Genomic DNA, 26805 nt, shown 5'->3' on the forward strand with positions numbered 1-26805 from the left:
GATGGCCTCTATGGCACTTTCCCATGGCTATGTATATTAGCTGGTGGGGTCCTGGACATATTCAAGGTTGGGGCCACCATTAAGATACCTCATAACTGTGCAGCGCGGAGGAGCAGCCGGCTGTGCGGTCGCCCCCTGGCCCCCACTATTGCTCTTTACCTTGGCTGATTTTTGCAGAGACCATTTCTGTGATTTGTGACGTCAGTTTCTGGAAGAACTCCTCTGTCCCCACATCCATTAGTGAGATCTGTGGCTTCTGCGCCCTCCTGGAGTCACCTGTGGGAACAGCACAAACAAAGGGTTAATCCAAACGGCGAAAAAAGGAGCCGAAACAAGATTGCAAAACAGTAAAAAATGGCGAGAGACGTCACAGGACAGGTCCCGGAATACACCGCCATCACCTGACACTCACCGTCAGCCTCCGGCGGCTGCACCGAGATCCCAATCACCCTGCAAAACAAACAGCGTCTATGAGGAGGGGGCTGCAGAACATGTGTCAGAGATAGGGGGCAGAACTGCTCCTCGGAGGATGGGCTGCAGAACATGTGTCAGAGATAGGGGCAGAACTGCTCCTCGGAGGAGGGGCTGCAGAACATGTGTCAGAGATAGGGGTCAGTGCTGCTTCTCAGAGGGGGGGGCCCGCAGTCACATGCCGGAGATAGGGGGCAGCTCTGCTCCTCAGAGGAGGGGGGCTGCAGAACACGTGCCGGAGATAGGGGGCAGCACTGCTCCTCGGAGGAGGGGCTGCAGAACATGTGTCGGAGATAGGGGGCAGCGCTGCTCCTCACAGGAGAGGGCTGCAGAACCTGTGCCAGAGAGAAGGGGCAACGCTGCTCCTCAGAGGAGGGGGCTGCAGAACACGTGCCAGAGAGAAGGGGCAACGCTGCTCCTCGGAGGAGGGGGCTGCAGAACATGTGCCGGAGATAGAGAGCAGCACTGCTCCTCAGAGGAGGGGGCTGCAGAACCTGTGCCAGAGAGAAGGGGCAACGCTGCTCCTCGGAGGAGGGGGCTGCAGAACCTGTGCCAGAGATAGGGGGCAGCTCTGCTCCTCAGAGGAGGGGGCTGCAGAACCTGTGCCGGAGATAGGGGGCAGCGCTGCTCCTCGGAGGAGGGGGCTGCAGAACACATTCCGGAGATAGATAGCAGCGCTGCTCCGCAGAGGAGGGTGCTGCAGAACACATGCCGGAGATAGGGGGCAGCTCTGCTCCTCATAGGAGGGGGCTGCAGAACACGTGCCGGAGTTAGGGGGCAGCACTGCTCCTCGGAGGAGGGGCTGCAGAACATGTGTCAGAGATAGGGGGCAGTGCTGCTTCTCAGAGGAGGGGGCTGCAGAACACGTGCCGGAGATAGGGGGCAGCACTGCTCCTCGGAGGAAGGGCTGCAGAACATGTGTCGGAGATAGGGGGCAGCGCTGCTCCTCACAGGAGGGGGCTGCAGAACCTGTGCCAGAGAGAAGGGGCAACGCTGCTCCTCGGAAGAGGGGGCTGCAGAACCTCTGCCGGAGATAGGGGGCAGCACTGCTCCTCAGAGGAGGGGGCTGCAGAACACGTGCCAGAGAGAAGGGGCAACGCTGCTCCTCAGAGGAGGGTGCTGCAGAACACATGCCGGAGATAGAGGACAGCGCTGCTCCTCAGAGGAGGGGGCTGCAAAACATGTGCCAGAGATAGGGGGCAGCACTGCTCCTCAGAGGAGGGTGCTGCAGAACACGTACCAGAGATAGGGGGCAGCGCTGCTCTTCAGAGGAGAGGGTTGCAGAACACGTGCCAGAGATAGGAGACAGCACTGCTCCTTGGAGGAGGGGCTGCAGGACATGTGCCGGAGATAGGGGGCAGCGCTGCTCCTCAGAGGAGGGGGCTGTAGAACACGTGCCAGAGATAGGGGGCAGTGCACCTCCTCCTCGGAGGGGGCTGGGTTGCAGAACACATGCCGGAGATAGAGGGCAGCGCTGGTCCTCGGAGCAGGGGGCTGCAGAACACGTGCCAGAGATAGGGGGCTGCAGAACACGTGCCGGAGATAGGGGGCAGCGCTGCTCCTCACAGGAGGGGCAGCAGCTCCCGGCCGCACAGTGAGACACTCACCCCTTTTCCGCCCCCGCGATCCCTTCATATCTGCACAAGAAAAAGAGAGAAATGAGGCATTAGACTGTATGATGGGGAGTCTGGAATCAGAGACCGTATGGGGGTGTAGAGCTGGGTGACGGGAGGGGTGTAGAGCTGGGTGACAGGGGGTGTAGAGCTGGGTGACGGGAGGGGTGTAGAGCTGGGTGACGGGAGGGGTGTAGAGCTGTGTGACAGGGGGTGTAGAGCTGGGTGACGGGAGGGGTGTAGAGCTGTGTGACAGGGGGTGTAGAGCTGGGTGACAGGGAGCGTAGAACCGTGTGATGGGGGGGTGTAGAGCCATATAACGGTGGGTGTAGAACTATATGAGGCGGTGTAGAACCGTATGAGGGAGGAGTAGAGCCATGGGACAGGGGTGTAGAACCATATAAGGGAGGGTGTAAAGCCATATGAGGGGGGGTGTAGAGTCGTAAGAGGGGGGTGTAGAGCTGTGTGACGGGGATTTAGAGCTGTATGAGGGGGATTGTAGAGCCGTATGAGAGGGGTTGTAGAGCTGTAATGGGGGATGGTAGAGCCATGTGGGGGGGTGTAGAGTCGTATGAGGGGAGTGTAGAGCTGTGTGACAGGGGTATAGAGCCATGTGACAGGGGTGTAGAGCCGTATGAGGGGGATTGTAGAGCCGTATAGGGGGGATTGTAGAGCCGTATGAGAGGGAGTTGTAGAGCTGTCAGTGCACTCACCCTGGCACAGATGACCTCAATACATCCTTCACTATCTTGTCCGCTTCTGCGAGGATCTGCGCATCCTTCTCTGTAACAGAAGAATAAGGCTCAGCTACAGGAACTCTCAGCCAGTGACTGGCACCTTCCCTTCCCTAGTGACTGGCACCTTCCCTTCCCTAGTGACAGACAACTTCCACTCCCCAGTGACTGGCACCTTCCCTCCCCAGTGACTGGCACCTCCCACTCCCCAGTGACTGGTACCTCCAACTCCCCAGTGACTGGCACCTCCCACTCCCCAGTGACTGGCACCTCCCCTTCCCTAGTGACAGGCACCTTCCCTCCCCAGTGACTGCCACCTCCCACTCCCCAGTGACTGGCACCTCCCACTCCCCAGTGACTGGCACCTCCCACTCCCCAGTGACTGGCACCTCCCACTCCCCAGTGACTGGCACCTTCCCTCCCCAGTGACTGCCACCTCCCACTCCCCAGTGACTGGCACCTCCCACTCCCCAGTGACTGGCACCTCCCACTCCCCAGTGACTGGCACCTCTCCTTCCCAGTGACAGGCACCTTCCCTCCCCAGTGACTGCCACCTCCCACTCCCCTGTGACTGCCACCTCTCACTCCCCTGTGACTGCCACCTCCCACTCCCCAGTGACTGGCACCTCCCACTCCCCAGTGACTGGCACCTCCCACTCCCCAGTGACTGCCACCTCCCACTCCCCAGTGACTGGCACCTTCCCTCCCCAGTGACTGACGCCTTCCCTCCCCAGTGACTGGCACCTCCCCCTCCCCAATGACTGGCACCTCCCACTCCCCAGTGACTGGCGCCTTCCCTCCCCAGTGACTGACGCCTTCCCTCCCCAGTGAGTGGCACCTTTCCTCCCCAGTGACTGGCGCCTTCCCTCCCCAGTGAATGGCACCTTTCCTCCCCAGTGAGTGGCACCTTTCCTCCCCAGTGACTGGCACCTCCCACTCCCCAGTGACTGGCACCTTCCCTCCCCAGTGAGTGGCACCTTTCCTCCCCAGTAACTGGCACCTTCCCTCCCCAGTGACTGGCACCTTCCCTTCCCAGTGACTGGCACCTTCCCTCCCCAATGACTGGCACCTCCCACTCCCCAGTGACTGGCACTTCCCACTCCCCAGTGACTGGCACCTCCCCACTCCCCAGTGACTGGCACCTTCCCTCCCCAATGACTGCCATCTCCCCCTCCCCAGTGACTGACACCTCCCCCTCCCCAGTGATTGCCACCTCCCCCTCCCCAGTGATTGGCACCTTCCCACTCCCCATTGATTGCCACCTTCCCCTCCCCAGTGACTGGCACCTTCCATCCCAGTGATTGGCACTTTCCCCTCCCCAGTGACTGCCACCTTCTTTATTCCTTCCACATTTACCCTCTAAGACATTGACGCTGGCGCTGCAGATGGACTGTCCCATTTTGTTTGTGGCGATGCAGGTGTAGGTCCCAGAGAACTCGGTGCCCACGTCCAGGAGGATGAGGCTGTGGTGCATGTTGGAGCTCGCCAGCTTGTAGCCCGGAGTCTCCGGTTTAATCCAGAGAACGTCCTCTGGAGATTCTTCCTTCAACCAAGTGACGGATGGAGCCGGGCACCCTGAATACATAAATCCACATGGTGTCTTATCCTCCAGTCACCTCCAGAGCTGCAGTCACTATTCTGCTGTTACATTGTGTCTTATCCTACAGTCACCTCCAGAGCTGCAGTCAATATTCTGCTGTTACATTGTGTCTTATCCTCCAGTCACCTCCAGAGCTGCAGTCAATATTCTGCTGTTACATTGTGTCTTATCCTACAGTCACCTCCAGAGCTGCAGTCACTATTCTGCTGTTACATTGTGTATTATTCTCCAGTCACCTCCAGAGCTGCAGTCAATATTCTGCTGTTACATTGTGTCTTATCCTACAGTCACCTCCAGAGCTGCAGTCACTATTCTGCTGTTATATCGTGTCCTCTGTGTTATATTCTAACTGGATTATAAGACATAATTTAACAGCAGAATTCGGACTGCAGCTCTGGCTGTGGCTGCAGTAGGATGATATGCTTGGTTTTGGAGTTGGGTGAAGCTTTGATTCCTGGTTGCCCTGTAATTGCATAATCTGCAGCCACCACTAGAGGGAGCCCCCTGCACAATGAAGCACAATAGACATGTATACAGGGAGCTCCCTCTAGTGGCGGCTGCAGGTTTTCAGCATTTATCATGTGTCTGTATCTTGCAGGGATTTGTTGCAGTATATCTGCGTCCCATTGGTAAATCAGGAGATCCCCTTTAAGTCCTTACCTTCCACTTTCACGGACAAGGTGATGCTGGCGCCCTTCTGCACCTTCTTGTTTGTGAATCTTTCCAGGAACATTGGAGGAATCAATTTCTCCAAATCTGTGGAGCGAGACGAGATGGTGAGTGCAGCGCTGGTACTCTGCCGTCAGCTTACAGTGCACGGCACGAAGACCACAGGGCGACCAGAGAGGAGGCGTCTATAGTCCCCGGTACAAGCTCAAACACCCCCATGACCCGCAGCTCTTCCATCTCTGCCGATCACTGAGGCATCAGGTACTGACCTCCGGACTCCTCTGCCGATCGCTCCTTCTGCAGCTCGCCCGGATCTGATACCAAAGAAGAACCAGAGTCACCAACAAGGAGGAAACGAGGAAAATGCACCGAGAATCCAATCATGGATGATTCATCCTATCTGCATAATCCATCCCCGTAAACCTCGGCCAGACATCACCGACCCATCCCCGTACACCCCGGCCAGACATCACCGATCCGTCCCCGTACACCCCGGCCAGACATCACTGACCCATCCCCGTACACCCCGACCGACCCATCCCCGCCCGCACACCCCGGCCAGACATCACCGACCCATCCCCATACACCCCGGCCAGACATCACCGACCCATCCCTGTACACCCTGGCCAGACATCACTGACCCATCCCCGTACACCCCGACCGACCCATCCCCGCCCGCACACCCCGGCCAGACATCACCGACCCATCCCCATACACCCCGGCCAGACATCACCGACCCATCCCCGTACACCCCGGCCAGACATCACCGATCCGTCCCCGTACACCCCGGCCAGACATCACTGACCCATCCCCGTACACCCCGACCGACCCATCCCCGCCCGCACACCCCGGCCAGACATCACCGACCCATCCCCATACACCCCGGCCAGACATCACCGACCCATCCCTGTACACCCCGGCCAGACATCACTGACCCATCCCCGTACACCCCGACCGACCCATCCCCGCCCGCACACCCCGGCCAGACATCACCGACCCATCCCCATACACCCCGGCCAGACATCACCGACCCATCCCCGTACACCCCGGCCAGACATCACTGACCCATCACCGTACACCCCGACCGACCCATCCCCGCCCGCACACCCCGGCCAGACATCACCGACCCATCCCCATACACCCCGGCCAGACATCACCGACCCATCCCCGTACACCCCGGCCAGACATCACTGACCCATCCCCGTACACCCCGACCGACCCATCCCCGCCCGCACACCCCGGCCAGACATCACCAACCCATCCCCATACACCCCGGCCAGACATCACCGACCCATCCCCGTACACCCCGGCCAGACATCACTGACCCATCCCCGTACACCCCGACCGACCCATCCCCGCCCGCACACCCCAGCCAGACATCACCGACCCATCCCCGTACACCCCGGCGAGACATCACCGACCCATCCCCATACACCCCGGCCAGACATCACCGACCCATCCCCATACACCCCGGCCAGACATCACCGACCCATCCCCGTACACCCCGGCCAGACATCACCGACCCATCCCCATACACCCCGGCCAGACATCACCGACCCATCCCCGTACACCCCGGCCAGACATCACCGGCCCATCCCCGTACACCCCGGCCAGACATCACCGACCCATCCCCGTACACCCCGGCCAGACATCACTGACCCATCCCCGTACACCCCGGCGTAATCTCGTGAGACGCTGCCTGAGGAGAATCTGATAAGCACGGAGTGGAAAGATACACAGTGCCAGCTGAGAGACTTCTGTGAGTCGGACCGTGAGAGAACCCAGACTTTAGCCAGGCCAGGACCTGTAAGAAGGGAAGACGTCACCCGGAGGAGCCCAGCCTCCAAGTGACAGAAGAGAATTCCCCTCTTGTTTCGCCAGGAGAAGTGCACGCCAATGAACCCTGCTGTCCCCAGAGAGAGACGGTTTCTCACAATGCTACCGTGAGTCTTCATTTGTGCGTAGTGTAGGCCACAGTCATTAGAGCGCGGTAGCCATGCGGCTCCAGTAGTGGAGGCCAGTCAGACTGTAGTGTAGTGTAGCTAAGTGTATTTTTGATGTTCTGTGCTGTTCCCACTTTGTTTTGTGGCAGCTGAGGCCACGGATGTAGTTCCCGCAGCTAAGGAGTTTGCTTGTTTATTACCTCTGCAATTCCTCATACCACCTTCCCACTGTCTCACAGCAGTTGCGTGTCCCTGCCTGTAAATATACCCTGTTTATCTGTAGTCTCATCTTGTGCCATGACTAAAGGCCACTTTACACGCTACGACATCGCTAAAGCGTTGTCGTCACGGAATTTGTGACGCACATCCGGCCGCGTTAGAGATGTCGTTGTGTGTGACACCTATTAGCGATTTTGAATCATTGCAAAAACGTTCAAAATCGCTCATCGGTGACATCCCCCCCTAATCTCAATTATCGTTGCTGCTGCAGTAATGATGTAGTTCGTCGTTCCTGCGGCAGCACACACCGCTACGTGTGACACCGCAAGAACAAGGAACCTCTCCTTACCTGCGACCCGCCAGCAATGAGGAAGGAAAGAGGTGAGTGGGATGTTTGTCCCGCTCATCTCCGCCCCTCCGCTTTGATTGGGCGGCCGCTTAGTGATGTCGCTGTGACGCCGAACGAACCGTCCCCTTAGAAAGGAGGCGGTTCGTCAGTCACAGCGACGTCGCTAGGCAGGTAAGTAGTGTGACGGGTCTGAGCAATGTTGTGCGCCACGGGCAGCGATTTGCCTGTGTCGCACAACTGATGGGGGCGGGTACGCACGCTAGCGATATCGGTAACCATATCGCAGCATGTAAAGCGGCCTTGACTCTGCACTGCAGTGGGCCCTGGGCCATCGCTTCTTCCCGGCCAGACATCACTGATCCGTTCCCGTACACCTCAGCGAGACATCACCGATCCGTCCCTGTACACCCAGGCCAGACATTACCATCTCATCCCTATACACCCCGGCCAGACATCACCGATCCATCCCTGTACACACCGGCCAGACATCACCATCTCATCCCTATACACCCCGGCCAGACATCACCGATCCATCCCTGTACACACCGGCCAGACAACACCGTCCCATCCCTGTACATTCTGGCCAGACATCACCAATCGTCCCCGTACACCCCGACCAGACATCACCATCTCATCCCTGTACACCCCGACCAGACATCACCATCTCATCCCTGTACACCCCGACCAGACATCACCATCTCATCCCTGTACACCCCGGCCAGACATCACCATCTCATCCCTGTACATCCCGGCCAGACATCACCATCTCATCCCTGTACATCCCGGCCAGACAACACCATCCCATCCCTGTACACCCCGGCCAGACAACACCATCCCATCCCTGTACACCCCGGCCAGACATCACCATCTCATCCCTGTACATCCCGGCCAGACATCACCATCTCATCCCTGTACACCCCGGCCAGACAACACCATCCCATCCCTGTACACCCCGGCCAGACATCACCATCTCATCCCTGTACATTCTGGCCAAACATCACCAATCGTCCCTGTACACCCCGACCAGACATCACCAATCCATCCCTGTACACCCCGGCCAGACATCACCATCCCATCCCTGTACACCCCGGCCAGACATCACCATCTCATCCCTGTACACCCCGGCCAGACATCACCGATCCATCCCTGTACACACCGGCCAGACAACACCGTCCGATCCCTGTACATTCTGGCCAAACATCACCAATCGTCCCTGCACACCCCGACCAGACATCACCATCTCATCCCTGTACACCCTGCCCAGACATCACCGATCTGTCCCTGTACACCCCGATCAGACAACACCATCCCATCCCTGTACACCCTGCCCAGACATCACCGATCCGTCCCTGTACACCCCGACCAGACATCACCAATCCGTCCCTGTACACCCCGGCCAGACATCACCGTCCCATCCCTGTACATTCTGGCCAGACATCACCAATCGTCCCTGTACACACCGGCCAGACATCACCATCCCATCCCTGTACACCCCGGCCAGACATCACCAATCCGTCCCTGCACACCCCGGCCAGACATCACCGATCTGTCCCTGTACACCCCGACCAGACAACACCATCCCATCCCTGTACACCCTGGCCAGACATCACCAATCCGTCCCTGCACACCCCGGCCAGACATCACCGATCTGTCCCTGTACACCCCGACCAGACAACACCATCCCATCCCTGTACACCCCGGCCAGACATCACCGATCCATTACTGTACACCCTGGCCAGACATCACCGTCCTATCCATATACATCCTGGCCAGACATCACCAATCCGTCCCTGTACACCCCGGCCAGACATCACCGATCCATCCCTGTACACCCCGGCCAGACATCACCATCTCATCCCTGTACACCCCGGCCAGACATCACCGATCCATCCCTGTACACACCGGCCAGACAACACCGTCCGATCCCTGTACATTCTGGCCAAACATCACCAATCGTCCCTGCACACCCCGACCAGACATCACCATCTCATCCCTGTACACCCTGCCCAGACATCACCGATCTGTCCCTGTACACCCCGATCAGACAACACCATCCCATCCCTGTACACCCTGCCCAGACATCACCGATCCGTCCCTGTACACCCCGACCAGACATCACCAATCCGTCCCTGTACACCCCGGCCAGACATCACCGTCCCATCCCTGTACATTCTGGCCAGACATCACCAATCGTCCCTGTACACACCGGCCAGACATCACCATCCCATCCCTGTACACCCCGGCCAGACATCACCAATCCGTCCCTGCACACCCCGGCCAGACATCACCGATCTGTCCCTGTACACCCCGACCAGACAACACCATCCCATCCCTGTACACCCTGGCCAGACATCACCAATCCGTCCCTGCACACCCCGGCCAGACATCACCGATCTGTCCCTGTACACCCCGACCAGACAACACCATCCCATCCCTGTACACCCCGGCCAGACATCACCAATCCGTCCCTGCACACCCCGGCCAGACATCACCGATCCGTCCCTGTACACCCCGACCAGACAACACCATCCCATCCCTGTACACCCCGGCCAGACATCACCGATCCATCCCTGTACACCCTGGCCAGACATCACCGTCCTATCCATATACATCCTGGCCAGACATCACCAATCCGTCCCTGTACACCCCGGCCAGACATCACCGATCCGTCCCTGTACACCCTGGCCAGACATCACCGATCCGTCCTTGTACACCCCGGCCAGACATCACCGATCCATCCCTGTACACCCCGGCCAGACAAAACCGATCCATCCCTGTATACCTCAGCTAGACATCACTGATCGATCCCCGTATACCTCAGCGAGACATCACCGACCCATCCCTGTATACCTCAGCCAGACATCACCGACACCTCCCCGTATACCTCAGCCAGACATCACTGATCCATCCCTGTATACCCTGGCAAGACATCATCAATCCATTCCCCGTATACCCCCGCCATACAACACTACTGATCCATCACCGTATACCCCCACCTGACACCACCGATTCATCCCCGTACACCCCCGCCATACAACACTACCGTTCTATCACTGTATGCCTGCGCCAGACATCACTGACCGTATACCCCTGCCAGACATCACCAATCCATCCCTGTATACTCCAGCCAGACATTAGCAATCCATGCAGTGGCTTAGTAGACAATTTCCAGCATCTGCAAGTTTAAAACAAAGCTTATATTAGGACATTTAAAAAGGCAAATAAAATTATCATAGACGTCTAAGCGTGTCAGGCATTGCGCCCTTCATCTTCACAAAGTCTGAACATAGATGTATAACTTATATACATAAAAACAGATGAGAAAAGCCAATGAAAAAAACAAGTGTGAGGTAGAAATAGATTCATACACGAGGATAAGTAACCATAGGTATGTGAACTATAAATATAAGAACATATGAGATACCGCAAAAACAGATAAATAATACTGATAAATTGTAATATATACACATAAAAACAAATATATCACCATGGAAGTAAATATATATAAAAATATGTATAACCAAAAGAATTCATTGCTATAGATACATTATATCTGTTTCTATATTCCCACCCTGTGGAGATCATGTACATATCCAGAATGCTTCACGTCTCAGTAATAATTGGTGCAGGTCGTTTACCCTTTTCAGTGCCTATAACCTTCAATGTTGTAGCCTGGCCATAGCGGACTGATAAATGCCCGGACAAAGCAGACATAGATCGGGTAGTTTTCAGTGGATCTGGGAAAGCGTCATGAATATGTTCAGAAAGTCACATTTTTTAGTTTATTGATGGTGCACCCTACATAGTATTCTTCACATTCCTCGCAAGATGCGAAATACACCCCCGGAGTTGTGTTACAATTTATGAAGGAGTTCATTTTCTGTTTGTGGTCGGTATTCACACGCGTAATTTCTGTGGTTTTGTGCATAGACTTGGAAAGATTGCATTTAGATAAACCACATTGAAAATGATCTCTAGTGGATAACCAGGTCGCACTATCCAAATTAATGTTAGCAGAAAGATTGCTGAGGGATAAGATGTCACGAAGCGGTTTGGCTCGTCGGGCAGTTTTTGGAGTGCACACAGGCGTTCTTCCTCTGCCTTTACGCTCCATTGTTGGTGGAGTGCACACAGGCGTTCTTCCTCTGCCTTTACGCTCCATTGTATGTGGAGTGCACACAGACGTTCTTCCTCCATCTCTACGCTCCATTGTTAGTGGAGTGCACATAGGCGTTCTTCCTCTGCCTTTACGCTCCATTGTTAGTGGAGTGCACACAGACGTTCTTCCTCCATCTCTACGCTCCATTGTTGGTGGAGTGCACACAGGCGTTCTTCCTCTGCCTTTACGCTCCATTGTATGTGGAGTGCACACAGACGTTCTTCCTCCATCTCTACGCTCCATTGTTAGTGGAGTGCACATAGGCGTTCTTCCTCTGCCTTTACGCTCCATTGTTAGTGGAGTGCACACAGACGTTCTTCCTCCATCTCTACGCTCCATTGTTAGTGGAGTGTACACAGGCGTTCTTCCTCCATCTCTACGCTCCATTGTTAGTGGAGTGCACACAGACGTTCTTCCTCTGCCTTTACGCTCCATTGTTAGTGGAGTGCACACAGACGTTCTTCCTCCATCTCTACGCTCCATTGTTAGTGGAGTGCACACAGACGTTCTTCCTCCATCTCTACGCTCCATTGTTAGTGGAGTGCACACAGGCGTTCTTCCTCTGCCTTTACGTCCCATTGTTAGTGGAGTGCACACAGACGTTCTTCCTCTGCCTTTACGCTCCATTGTTAGTGGAGTGCACACAGACGTTCTTCCTCTGCCTTTACGCTCCATTGTTAGTGGAGTGCACACAGACGTTCTTCCTCCATCTCTACGCTCCATTGTTAGTGGAGTGCACATAGGCGTTCTTCCTCCGCCTTTACGCTCCATTGTTAGTGGAGTGCACACAGACGTTCTTCCTCTGCCTTTACGCTCCATTGTTAGTGGAGTGCACACAGACGTTCTTCCTCTGCCTTTACGTCCCATTGTTAGTGGAGTGCACACAGACGTTCTTCCTCCATCTCTACGCTCCATTGTTAGTGGAGTGCACATAGGCGTTCTTCCTCCGCCTTTACGCTCCATTGTTGGTGGAGTGCACACAGGCGTTCTTCCTCTGCCTTTACGCTCCATTGTTAGTGGAGTGCACACAGGCGTTCTTCCTCTGCCTTTACGCTCCATTGTTAGTGGAGTGCACACAGGCGTTCTTCCTCCATCTCTACGCTCCATTGTTAGTGGAGTGGACATAGGCGTTCTTCCTCCGCCTTTACGCTCCATTGTTGGTGGAGTGCACACAGGCGTTCTTCCTCTGCCTTTACGCTCCATTGTTAGTGGAGTGCACACAGACGTTCTTCCTCTGCCTTTACACCCCATTGTTGGTGGACTGCACACAGGCGTTCTTCTTCCTCCACCTTTACGCCTCATTGTTGGTGGACTGCACACAGGCGTTCTTCCTCCACCTTTATGCCTCATTGTTGGTGGACTGCACACAGGCGTTCTTCCTCTGCCTTTACGCCTCATTGTTGGTGGAGTGCACACAGGCGTTCTTCCTCTGCCTTTACACCCCATTGTTGGTGGACTGCACACAGGCGTTCTTCCTCCACCTTTACGCCTCATTGTTGGTGGACTGCACACAGGCGTTCTTCCTCCACCTTTACGCCTCATTGTTGGTGGACTGCACACAGGCGTTCTTCCTCTGCCTTTACGCCTCATTGTTGGTGGAGTGCACACAGGCGTTCTTCCTCTGCCTTTACACCCCATTGTTGGTGGACTGCACACAGGCGTTCTTCCTCCACCTTTACGCCTCATTGTTGGTGGACTGCACACAGGCATTCTTCCTCTGCCTTTACGCCCATTGTAGGTGGACTGCACACAGACGTTCTTCCTCTGCCTTTACGCCTCATTGTTGGTGGAGTGCACACAGGCGTTCTTCCTCTGCCTTTACACCCCATTGTTGGTGGACTGCCCACAGGCGTTCTTCCTCCACCTTTACGCCTCATTGTTAGTGGACTGCACACAGACGTTCTTCCTCTGCCTTTACGCCCATTGTTGGTGGAGTGCACACAGACGTTCTTCCTCTGCCTTTACGCCTCATTGTTGGTGGAGTGCACACAGACGTTCTTCCTCTGCCTTTACGCCTCATTGTTGGTGGAGTGCACACAGGCGTTCTTCCTCCGCATTTACTTCCTATTGTTGGTGGAGTGCACACAGGCGTTCTTCCTCCGCTTTTACGCCTCATTGTTGGTGGAGTGCACACAGGCGTTCTTACTCCACCTTTACACCCCATTGTTGGTGGAGTGCACACAGGCGTTCTTCCTCCACCTTTACACCCCATTGTTGGTAGAGTGCACACAGATGTTCTTCCTCCGCCTTTACGTCCTATTGTTGGTGGAGTGCACACAGATGTTCTTCCTCCACCTTTACGCCTCATTGTTGGTGGAGTGCACACAGGCGTTCTTCCTCCACCTTTACACCCCATTGTTGGTAGAGTGCACACAGATGTTCTTCCTCCGCCTTTACACCCCATTGTTGGTGGAGTGCACACAGGCGTTCTTCCTCCATCTTTACGTCCTATTGTTGGTGGAGTGTACACAGGCGTTCTTCCTCCATCTTTACGTCCTATTGTTGGTGGAGTGCACACAGGCGTTCTTCCTCCACCTTTACGCCCCATTGTTGGTGGAGTGCACACAGGCGTTCTTCCTCCATCTTTACGTCCTATTGTTGGTGGACTGCACACAGATGTTCTTCCTCCGCCTTTACGTCCTATTGTTGGTGGAGTGCACACAGATGTTCTTCCTCCGCCTTTACATCCTATTGTTGGTGGAGTGCACACAGGCGTTCTTCCTCCGCCTTTACGCCCTATTGTTGGTGGACTGCACACAGACGTTCTCCCTCCACCTTTACGCCTCATTGTTGGTGGAGTGCACACAGGCGTTCTTCCTCCACCTTTACACCCCATTGTTGGTAGAGTGCACACAGATGTTCTTCCTCCGCCTTTACACCCCATTGTTGGTGGAGTGCACACAGGCGTTCTTCCTCCATCTTTACGTCCTATTGTTGGTGGAGTGTACACAGGCGTTCTTCCTCCATCTTTACGTCCTATTGTTGGTGGCGTGCACACAGGAGTTCTTCCTCCACCTTTACGCCCCATTGTTGGTGGAGTGCACACAGGCGTTCTTCCTCCATCTTTACGTCCTATTGTTGGTGGACTGCACACAGATGTTCTTCCTCCGCCTTTACATCCTATTGTTGGTGGAGTGCACACAGGCGTTCTCCCTCCACCTTTATGCCCCATTGTTGGTGGAGTGCACACAGATGTTCTTCCTCCGCCTTTACACCCCATTGTTGGTGGAGTGCACACAGGCGTTCTTCCTCCACCTTTACGCCCCATTGTTGGTGGACTGCACACAGACGTTCTCCCTCCACCTTTATGCCCCATTGTTGGTGGAGTGCACACAGATGTTCTTCCTCCGCCTTTACACCCCATTGTTGGTGGAGTGCACACAGGCGTTCTTCCTCCGCCTTTACGCCCTATTGTTGGTGGACTGCACACAGACGTTCTCCCTCCACCTTTATGCCCCATTGTTGGTGGAGTGCACACAGGCGTTCTTCCTCCACCTTTACGCCCCATTGTTGGTGGAGTGCACACAGGCGTTCTTCCTCCATCTTTACGTCCTATTGTTGGTGGAGTGCACACAGGCGTTCTTCCTCCACCTTTACGCCCATTGTTGGTGGAGTGCACACAGGCGTTCTTCCTCTGCCTTTACACCCCATTGTTGGTGGAGTGCACACAGGCGTTCTTCCTCCACCTTTACACCCCATTGTTGGTAGAGTGCACACAGATGTTCTTCCTCCACCTTTACACCCCATTGTTGGTGGAGTGCACACAGATGTTCTTCCTCCGCCTTTACACCCCATTGTTGGTGGAGTGCACACAGGCGTTCTTCCTCCACCGTTACACCCCATTGTTGGTGGAGTGCACACAGGCGTTCTTCCTCTACATTTACACCCCATTGTTGGTGGAGTGCACACAGGCGTTCTTCCTCCACCTTTACACCCCATTGTTGGTAGAGTGCACACAGATGTTCTTCCTCCACCTTTACACCCCATTGTTGGTGGAGTGCACACAGATGTTCTTCCTCCACCTTTACGCCTCATTGTTGGTGGAGTGCACACAGGCGTTCTTCCTCCACCTTTACACCCCATTGTTGGTGGAGTGCACACAGGCGTTCTTCCTCCATCTTTACGTCCTATTGTTGGTGGAGTGCACACAGGCGTTCTTCCTCCACCTTTACGCCCATTGTTGGTGGAGTGCACACAGGCGTTCTTCCTCTGCCTTTACACCCCATTGTTGGTGGAGTGCACACAGGCGTTCTTCCTCCACCTTTACACCCCATTGTTGGTAGAGTGCACACAGATGTTCTTCCTCCACCTTTACACCCCATTGTTGGTAGAGTGCACACAGATGTTCTTCCTCCGCCTTTACACCCCATTGTTGGTGGAGTGCACACAGGCGTTCTTCCTCCACCTTTACACCCCATTGTTGGTAGAGTGCACACAGATGTTCTTCCTCCACCTTTACACCCCATTGTTGGTGGAGTGCACACAGATGTTCTTTCTCCGCCTTTACACCCCATTGTTGGTGGAGTGCACACAGGCGTTCTTCCTCCACCTTTACACCCCATTGTTGGTAGAGTGCACACAGATGTTCTTCCTCCACCTTTACACCCCATTGTTGGTGGAGTGCACACAGATGTTCTTCCTCCGCCTTTACACCCCATTGTTGGTGGAGTGCACACAGGCGTTCTTCCTCCACCTTTACACCCCATTGTTGGTAGAGTGCACACAGATGTTCTTCCTCCACCTTTACGCCTCATTGTTGGTGGAGTGCACACAGATGTTCTTCCTCCGCCTTTACACCCCATTGTTGGTGGAGTGCACACAGGCGTTCTTCCTCCATCTTTACGTCCTATTGTTGGTGGAGTGCACACATGCGTTCTTCCTCCACCTTTACGCCCCATTGTTGGTGGAGTGCACACAGGCGTTCTTCCTCCATCTTTACGTCCTATTGTTGGTGGACTGCACACAGATGTTCTTCCTCCGCCTTTACATCCTATTGTTGGTGGAGTGCACACAGGCGTTCTTCCTCCGCCTTTACGCCCTATTGTTGGTGGACTGCACACAGACGTTCTCCCTCCACCTTTATGCCCCATTGTTGGTGGAGTGCACACAGGCGTTCTTCCTCCATCTTTACGTCCTATTGTTGGTGGAGTGCACACATGCGTTCTTCCTCCACCTTTACGCCCCATTGTTGGTGGAGTGCACACAGGCGTTCTTCCTCCATCTTTACGTCCTATTGTTGGTGGACTGCACACAGATGTTCTTCCTCCGCCTTTACATCCTATTGTTGGTGGAGTGCACACAGGCGTTCTTCCTCCGCCTTTACGCCCTATTGTTGGTGGACTGCACACAGACGTTCTCCCTCCACCTTTATGCCCCATTGTTGGTGGAGTGCACACAGGCATTCTTCCTCCATCTTTACGTTCTATTGTTGGTGGACTGCACACAGGTGTTCTTCCTCTGCCTTTACGCCTCATTGTTGGTGGAGTGCACACAGGCGTTCTTCCTCTGCCTTTACACCCCATTGTTGGTAGAGTGCACACAGGCGTTCTTCCTCCACCTTTACACCCCATTGTTGGTAGAGTGCACACAGGCGTTCTTCCTCCACCTTTACGCCTCATTGTTGGTGGAGTGCACACAGGCGTTCTTCCTCCACCTTTACGCCTCATTGTTGGTGGACTGCACACAGACGTTCTTCCTCTGCCTTTACACCCCATTGTTGGTGGACTGCACACAGGCCTTCTTCCTCTGCCTTTACACCCCATTGTTGGTGGACTGCACACAGGCGTTCTTCCTCCACCTTTACGCCCATTGTTGGTGGACTGCACACAGACGTTCGTCCTCTGCCTTTACGCCTCATTGTTGGTGGAGTGCACACAGGCGTTCTTCCTCTGCCTTTACACCCCATTGTTGGTGGACTGCACACAGGCGTTCTTCCTCCATCTTTACGTCCTATTGTTGGTGGAGTGCACACAGGCGTTCTTCATGCGCATTTACTTCCTATTGTTGGTGGAGTGCACACAGGCATTCTTCATGCGCATTTACTTCCTATTGTTGGTGGAGTGCACACAGGCGTTCTTCCTCCATCTTTACACCCCATTGTTGGTGGAGTGCACACAGACGTTCTTCCTCCATCTTTACGTCCTATTGTTGGTGGAGTGCACACAGGCATTCTTCATGCGCATTTACTTCCTATTGTTGGTGGACTGCACACAGGCGTTCTTCCTCCATCTTTACACCCCATTGTTGGTGGAGTGCACACAGGCGTTCTTCCTCCATCTTTACGTCCTATTGTTGGTGGAGTGCACACAGGCGTTCTTCATGCGCATTTACTTCCTATTGTTGGTGGACTGCACACAGGCGTTCTTCCTCCATCTTTACGTCCTATTGTTGGTGGAGTGCACACAGGCATTCTTCATGCGCATTTACTTCCTATTGTTGGTGGAGTGCACACAGATGTTCTTCCTCCGCTTTTACGCCTCATTGTTGGTGGAGTGCACACAGGCGTTCTTACTCCACCTTTACACCCCATTGTTGGTGGAGTGCACACAGACGTTCTTCCTCCACCTTTACACCCCATTGTTGGTAGAGTGCACACAGATGTTCTTCCTCCACCTTTACACCCCATTGTTGGTGGAGTGTACACAGGCGTTCTTCCTCCACCTTTACACCCCATTGTTGGTGGAGTGCACACAGACGTTCTTCCTCCACCTTTACACCCCATTGTTGGTGGAGTGCACACAGACGTTCTTCCTCCACCTTTACACCCCATTGTTGGTAGAGTGCACACAGATGTTCTTCCTCCGCCTTTACGTCCTATTGTTGGTGGAGTGCACACAGATGTTCTTCCTCCGCCTTTACACACCATTGTTGGTGGAGTGCACACAGGCGTTCTTCCTCCACCTTTACATCCTATTGTTGGTGGAGTGCACACAGGCGTTCTTCCTCCACCTCTACACCCCATTGTTGGTAGAGTGCACACAGATGTTCTTCCTCCGCCTTTACACCCCATTGTTGGTGGAGTGCACACAGGCGTTCTTCCTCCATCTTTACGTCCTATTGTTGGTGGAGTGCACACAGGCGTTCTTCCTCCACCTTTACGTCCTATTGTTGGTGGACTGCACACAGATGTTCTTCCTCCGCCTTTACATCCTATTGTTGGTGGAGTGCACACAGGCGTTCTTCCTCCGCCTTTACGCCCTATTGTTGGTGGAGTGCACACAGGCGTTCTTCCTCCGCCTTTACGCCCTATTGTTGGTGGAGTGCACACAGGCGTTCTCCCTCCACCTTTACGCCCCATTGTTGGTGGAGTGCACACAGGCGTTCTTCCTCCGCCTTTACGCCCTATTGTTGGTGGAGTGCACACAGGCGTTCTTCCTCCGCCTTTACGCCCTATTGTTGGTGGAGTGCACACAGACGTTCTCCCTCCACCTTTACGCCCCATTGTTGGTGGACTGCACACAGGCGTTTTTCCTCCGCCTTTACATCCTATTGTTGGTGGAGTGCACACAGGCGTTCTCCCTCCACCTTTACGCCCCATTGTTGGTGGAGTGCACACAGGCATTCTTCCTCCATATTTACGTCCTATTGTTGGTGGACTGCACACAGACGTTCTTCCTCCGCCTTTACATCCTATTGTTGGTGGAGTGCACACAGGCGTTCTTCCTCCGCCTTTACGCCCTATTGATGATGGACTGCACACAGACGTTCTTCCTCCACCTTTACGCCCCATTGTTGGTGGACTGCACACAGACGTTCTTCCTCCGCCTTTACATCCTATTGTTGGTGGAGTGCACACAGGCGTTCTTCCTCCGCCTTTACGCCCTATTGATGATGGACTGCACACAGACGTTCTTCCTCCACCTTTACGCCCCATTGTTGGTGGAGTGCACACAGGCGTTCTTCCTCCACCTTTACACCCCATTGTTGGTAGAGTGCACACAGATGTTCTTCCTCCGCCTTTACACCCCATTGTTGGTGGAGTGCACACAGGCATTCTTCCTCCATCTTTACGTCCTATTGTTGGTGGAGTGCACACAGGCGTTCTTCCTCCGTCTTCCTCCTGGAGTGCAGTCCTTTCCAGAACACGTATCCCAATGGGCTGATAACATATTGCAACCCCTGGTGACATCTTCTCCGAGTCACATCACAGATACCAAACATCTATTAATATAATGAAGATGGCAAGATCGCTGTAATAGTGTTACATGCGATGTACAGGCCTGTATTCCAGAGAACCTCATCACAAACCCATTCATGCTTTGTCCTTTCATTGGAAAAAGAGCACGAAATTCGCTCCGGACTTTATCATTTTCATTTTGCAAGTTGTTAGATTTCTGCTGGTAACAATTCTTTTCCTTTGATGGATTGTTACATCCAAACATTGGGTTTTCCGATGGGAGCGAAGTTTTCTCCGTCCCTTGTGAGTTTGAGCATGGTGTGGTGGGAGTCACCGTGTTTGTATCTGCTGATGAATCCCTTTTGGGAAATATACGAGGGTATGGCAGATACATTGATGATTTCCTGTTTATACGGTAGAATTTAGACTCCCACGTCACCACGTCGTGTGCAGAATTTTTAAATGATATTGATCTCAATTTGAGTTTTTTTGCGTCCTTTTTGGATAATGAAGCTGCATTCTTAGATGTATTTTTGCTGGGTGACGGGAGAATGGAGTCTGTCTGGTCCCCGGGAATCTGTACTCCATGCTTCCAGCTGTCATCCTTCTCATGTAATTCAGAAGTCACCAGTCGGAGAATTTATAAGAGCCGTCGCCTCTGCTCTGATGATTATTTTTTTCCCAATTAAAGTGCAGCCATAAAAAACAGATTAACAACTTGTGGTCACACTCCCCGTGTAATGACACTTCATATTGTACTGCTGGAACAAATCTCATGAAAATGAAGATAAGAAAAAAAACAAAATCAGCAACAAAATCAGCAACAAAATCAGCACCAGATTTCATTTGTTACAACATTAAGGGCAGATTATAAAGAAATTGTTTCTATTTTCAGAGGAATCTTCCCCTTTTATATCAGGACAGCATTCTTGCAACAATTTTGGCGCTGAGAGTTAAAAACTGCCCGACGAGCCAAACCGCTTCGTGACATCTTATCCCTCAGCAATCTTTCTGGTAACATTAATTTGGATAGTGCGACCTGGTTATCCACTAGAGATCATTTTCAATGTGGTTTATCTAAATGCAGTCTTTGCAAATCTATGCAAAAAACAGAAATTCTGCGTGTGAATACCGACCACAAACAGAAAATGAACTCCTTCATAAATTGTAACACAACTCCGGGGGTGTATTTAGCATCTTGCGAGGAATGGGAAGAATACTATGTAGGGTGCACCATCCGAAACCTAAAAAAAGCGACTTTCTGAACATATTCATGACGCTTTCCCAGATCCACTGAAAACTACCCGATCTATGTCTGCTTTGTCCGGGCATTTATCATCTGCTATGGCCAGGCTACAACATTGAAGGTTATAGGCACTGAAAAGGGTAAACGACCTGCACCAATTATTACAGAGACGTTTCTGGATTTTTACACAATATCCACAGGGTGGGAATATAGAAACAGATTTAATGTATATAATATATACACACATTTTGTTCCATGCTGATATATTTGTGTCTGTCTTTAAGTGTCTATAATACAATTTATTAGTATTATTTATCATTATTTTGTTCTTATATTTATAGTTCACATAGCTATGGTTATTTATGCTCTTGTGTATGAATCTATTTCTACTTTCCATTTGTTTTTTCATATCTGTTTTAAATAATTTATGTTTGTTCAGACTTTGTCAAGATGAAGGGCGCATTGCCTGAAACGCGTAGACGTCTGTGCTAAATTTTTTTATTTGCCTTTTGATGCTGGAAATCTACTAAGCCACTGCATACGTGATCCAGAACCCGGCCTACAGTTCCATGCACCGCACCTGTATGGAATCAGTGATCTTGGGAGCTGGCATGAACACTTTCCTTTTGCAATTAGCAATCCATCCCCATATACCCCAGCCAGACATTACCAATCCATCCCCTTATACCCCAGCCAGACATTACTAATCCATCCCCGCATACACGAGACAGACATTACCAATCCATCCCCATATACCCCAACCAGACATTACCAATCCATCCCCGATATACCCCAGCCAGACATTATCAATCCATCCCCTTATACCCCAGCCAGACATTACTAATCCATCCCCGCATACACGAGACAGACATTACCAATCCATCCCCATATACCCCAGCCAGACATTACCAATCCATCCCCATATACCCCAGCCAGACATTACCAATCCATCCCCATATACCCCAGCCAGACATTACCAATCCATCCCCATATACCCCAGCCAGACATTACCAATCCATCCCCGATATACCCCAGCCAGACATTACCAATCCATCCCCATATACCCCAGCCAGACATTACCAATCCATCCCCATATACCTAAGCCAGACATTACCAATCCATCCCCATATACCCCAGCCAGACATTACCAATCCATCCCCATATACCCCAGCCAGACATTACCAATCCATCCCCATATACCTAAGCCAGACATTACCAATCCATCCCCATATACCCCAGCCAGACATTACCAATCCATCCCCAATATACCCCAGCCAGACATTATCAATCCATCCCCATATACCCCAGCCAGACATTACCAATCCATCCCCATATACCCCAGCCAGACATTACCAATCCATCCCCATATACCCCAGCCAGACATTACCAATCCATCCCCATATACCCCAGCCAGACATTACCAATCCATCCCCATATACCCCAGCCAGACATTACCAATCCATCCCCATATACCCCAGCCAGACATTACCAATCCATCCCCAATATACCCCAGCCAGACATTATCAATCCATCCCCATATACCCCAGCCAGACATTACCAATCCATCCCCATATACCCCAGCCAGACATTATCAATCCATCCCCATATACCCCAGCGAGACATTACTAATCCATCCCCGCATACACCAGCCAGACATTACCAATCCATCCCCATATACCCCAGCCAGACATTACCAATCCATCCCCATATACACCAGCCAGACATTACCAATCCATCCCCATATACCCCAGCCAGACATTATCAATCCATCCCTATATACCCCAGCCAGACATTACCAATCCATCCCCGCATACACCAGCCAATCATTACCAATCATCCCAGTATATCCCTGCCAGACATTACCAATCCATCCCCATATACCCCAGCCAGACATTATCAATCCATCCCCATATACCCCAGCGAGACATTACTAATCCATCCCCGCATACACCAGCCAGACATTACCAATCCATCCCCATATACCCCAGCCAGACATTACCAATCCATCCCCATATACACCAGCCAGACATTACCAATCCATCCCCATATACCCCAGCCAGACATTATCAATCCATCCCCATATACCCCAGCCAGACATTACCAATCCATCCCCGCATACACCAGCCAATCATTACCAATCATCCCAGTATATCCCTGCCAGACATTACAAATCCATCCCCATATACCCCAGCCAGACATTACCAATCCATCCCCATATACCCCAGCCAGACATTACCAATCCATCCCCATATACCCCAGCCAGACATTACCAATCCATCCCCATATACCCCAGCCAGACATTACCAATCCATCCCCGATATACCCCAGCCAGACATTACCAATCCATCCCCATATACCCCAGCCAGACATTACCAATCCATCGCCATATACCCCAGCCAGACATTACCAATCCATCCCCATATACCCCAGCCAGACATTACCAATCATCCCAGTATATCCCTGCCAGACATTACCAATCCATCCCCGCATACACCAGCCAGACATTACCAATCATCCCAGTATATCCCTGCCAGACATCACCAATCCATCGCCATATACCCCAGCCAGACATTACCAATCCATTGCCATATACCCCAGCCAGGCATTACCAATCCATCCCCATATACCCCAGCCAGACATTACCAATCCATCCCCGCATACACCAGCCAGACATTACTAATCCATCCCCGCATACACCAGCCAGACATTACCAATCCATCCCTATATACCCCAGCCAGACATTACCAATTCATCCCCATATACCCCAGCCAGACATTACCAATCCATCCCCATATACCCCAGCCAGACATTACCAATCCATCCCCGCATACACCAGCCAGACATTACCAATCCATCCCCGCATACACCAGCCAGACATTACCAATCATCCCAGTATATCCCTGCCAGACATTACCAATCCATCGCCATATACCCCAGCCAGACATTACCAATCCATCCCCATATACCCCAGCCAGACATTACCAATCCATCCCCATATACCTCAGTCAGACATTACCAATCCATCCCCATATACCCCAGCCAGACATTAACAATCCATCCCCATATACCCCAGCCAGACATTACCAATCCATCCCCATATATCTCAGCCAGACATTACCAATCCATCCCCATATACCCCAGCCAGACATTACCAATCCATCCCCATATACCCCAGCCAATCATTACCAATCCATCCCCATATACCCCAGCTAGACATTACCAATCCATCCCCATATACCCCAGCCAGACATTACCAATCCATCCCCATATACCCCAGCCAGACATTTCCAATTTATCCCCATATACCCCAGCCAGACATTACCAATCCATCCCCATATACCCCAGCCAGACATTACCAATCCATCCCCGATATACCCCAGCCAGACATTACCAATCCATCCCCATATACCCCAGCCAGACATTACCAATCCATCCCCATATACCCCAGCCAGACATTACCAATCCATCCCCATATACCCCAGCCAGACATTACCAATCCATCCCCATATACCCCAGCCAGACATTACCAATCATCCCAGTATATACCTGCCAGACATTACCAATCCATCCCCGCATACACCAGCCAGACATTACCAATCATCCCAGTATATCCCTGCCAGACATCACCAATCCATCGCCATATACCCCAGCCAGACATTACCAATCCATTGCCATATACCCCAGCCAGGCATTACCAATCCATCCCCATATACCCCAGCCAGACATTACCAATCCATCCCCGCATACACCAGCCAGACATTACTAATCCATCCCCGCATACACCAGCCAGACATTACCAATCCATCCCTATATACCCCAGCCAGACATTACCAATCCATCCCCATATACCCCAGCCAGACATTACCAATCCATCCCCATATACCCCAGCCAGACATTACCAATCCATCCCCGCATACACCAGCCAGACATTACCAATCCATCCCCGCATACACCAGCCAGACATTACCAATCATCCCAGTATATCCCTGCCAGACATTACCAATCCATCGCCATATACCCCAGCCAGACATTACCAATCCATCCCCATATACCCCAGCCAGACATTACCAATCCATCCCCGATATACCCCAGCCAGACATTACCAATCCATCCCCATATACCCCAGCCAGACATTACCAATCCATCCCCTTATACCCCAGCCAGACATTACCAATCCATCCCCATATACCCCAGCCAGACATTACCAATCCATCCCCATATACCCCAGCCAGACATTACCAATCATCCCAGTATATACCTGCCAGACATTACCAATCCATCCCCGCATACACCAGCCAGACATTACCAATCATCCCAGTATATCCCTGCCAGACATCACCAATCCATCGCCATATACCCCAGCCAGACATTACCAATCCATTGCCATATACCCCAGCCAGGCATTACCAATCCATCCCCATATACCCCAGCCAGACATTACCAATCCATCCCCGCATACACCAGCCAGACATTACTAATCCATCCCCGCATACACCAGCCAGACATTACCAATCCATCCCTATATACCCCAGCCAGACATTACCAATCCATCCCCATATACCCCAGCCAGACATTACCAATCCATCCCCATATACCCCAGCCAGACATTACCAATCCATCCCCGCATACACCAGCCAGACATTACCAATCCATCCCCGCATACACCAGCCAGACATTACCAATCATCCCAGTATATCCCTGCCAGACATTACCAATCCATCGCCATATACCCCAGCCAGACATTACCAATCCATCCCCATATACCCCAGCCAGACATTACCAATCCATCCCCATATACCTCAGTCAGACATTACCAATCCATCCCCATATACCCCAGCCAGACATTACCAATCCATCCCCATATACCCCAGCCAGACATTACCAATCCATCCCCATATACCCCAGCCAGACATTACCAATTCATCCCCATATACCCCAGCCAGACATTACCAATCCATCCCCATATACCCCAGCCAGACATTACCAATCCATCCCCATATACCCCAGCCAGACATTACCAATCCATCGCCATATACCCCAGCCAGACATTACCAATCCATCCCCATATACCCCAGCCAGACATTACCAATCCATCCCCATATACCTCAGTCAGACATTACCAATCCATCCCCATATACCCCAGCCAGACATTAACAATCCATCCCCATATACCCCAGTCAGACATTACCAATCCATCCCCATATATCTCAGCCAGACATTACCAATCCATCCCCATATACCCCAGCCAGACATTACCAATCCATCCCCATATACCCCAGCCAATCATTACCAATCCATCCCCATATACCCCAGCTAGACATTACCAATCCATCCCCATATACCCCAGCCAGACATTACCAATCCATCCCCATATACCCCAGCCAGACATTACCAATCCATCCCCATATACCCCAGCCAGACATTTCCAATTCATCCCCATATACCCCAGCCAGACATTACCAATCCATCCCCATATACCCCAGCCAGACATTACCAATCCATCCCCATATACCCCAGGCAGACATTTCCAATTCATCCCCATATACCCCAGCCAGACATTACCAATCCATCCCCATATACCCCAGCCAGACATTACCAATCATCCCAGTATATCCCTGCCAGACATTACCAATCCATCCTCGTATATCCCTGCCAGACATTACTAATGTATACAAGTAAATTGCTA

General features: G+C 52.5%; 1 protein-coding gene across 19 annotated transcripts in view; it reads right to left on the bottom strand.

Annotated features, from left to right (window-relative positions):
• OBSCN (obscurin, cytoskeletal calmodulin and titin-interacting RhoGEF) overlaps positions 1 to 26805 on the bottom strand; it is an 882373-nt gene that overhangs the window by 328783 nt on the left and 526785 nt on the right. For all 19 annotated transcript variants that reach the window (XM_075315914.1, XM_075315911.1, XM_075315913.1 and 16 more), the window contains 7 exons: positions 5357 to 5401; positions 5079 to 5174; positions 4175 to 4393; positions 2798 to 2867; positions 2079 to 2108; positions 413 to 450; positions 160 to 276 (listed from right to left, as the gene is read on the bottom strand). In XM_075315914.1, coding sequence (XP_075172029.1) covers positions 160 to 276; positions 413 to 450; positions 2079 to 2108; positions 2798 to 2867; positions 4175 to 4393; positions 5079 to 5174; positions 5357 to 5401 — 615 coding nt within the window. The remainder of the gene's footprint in view (positions 1 to 159; positions 277 to 412; positions 451 to 2078; positions 2109 to 2797; positions 2868 to 4174; positions 4394 to 5078; positions 5175 to 5356; positions 5402 to 26805) is intronic.

Source organism: Anomaloglossus baeobatrachus, chromosome 6, assembly GCF_048569485.1.
Source record: "Anomaloglossus baeobatrachus isolate aAnoBae1 chromosome 6, aAnoBae1.hap1, whole genome shotgun sequence".
NCBI lineage: Eukaryota > Metazoa > Chordata > Amphibia > Anura > Aromobatidae > Anomaloglossus > Anomaloglossus baeobatrachus.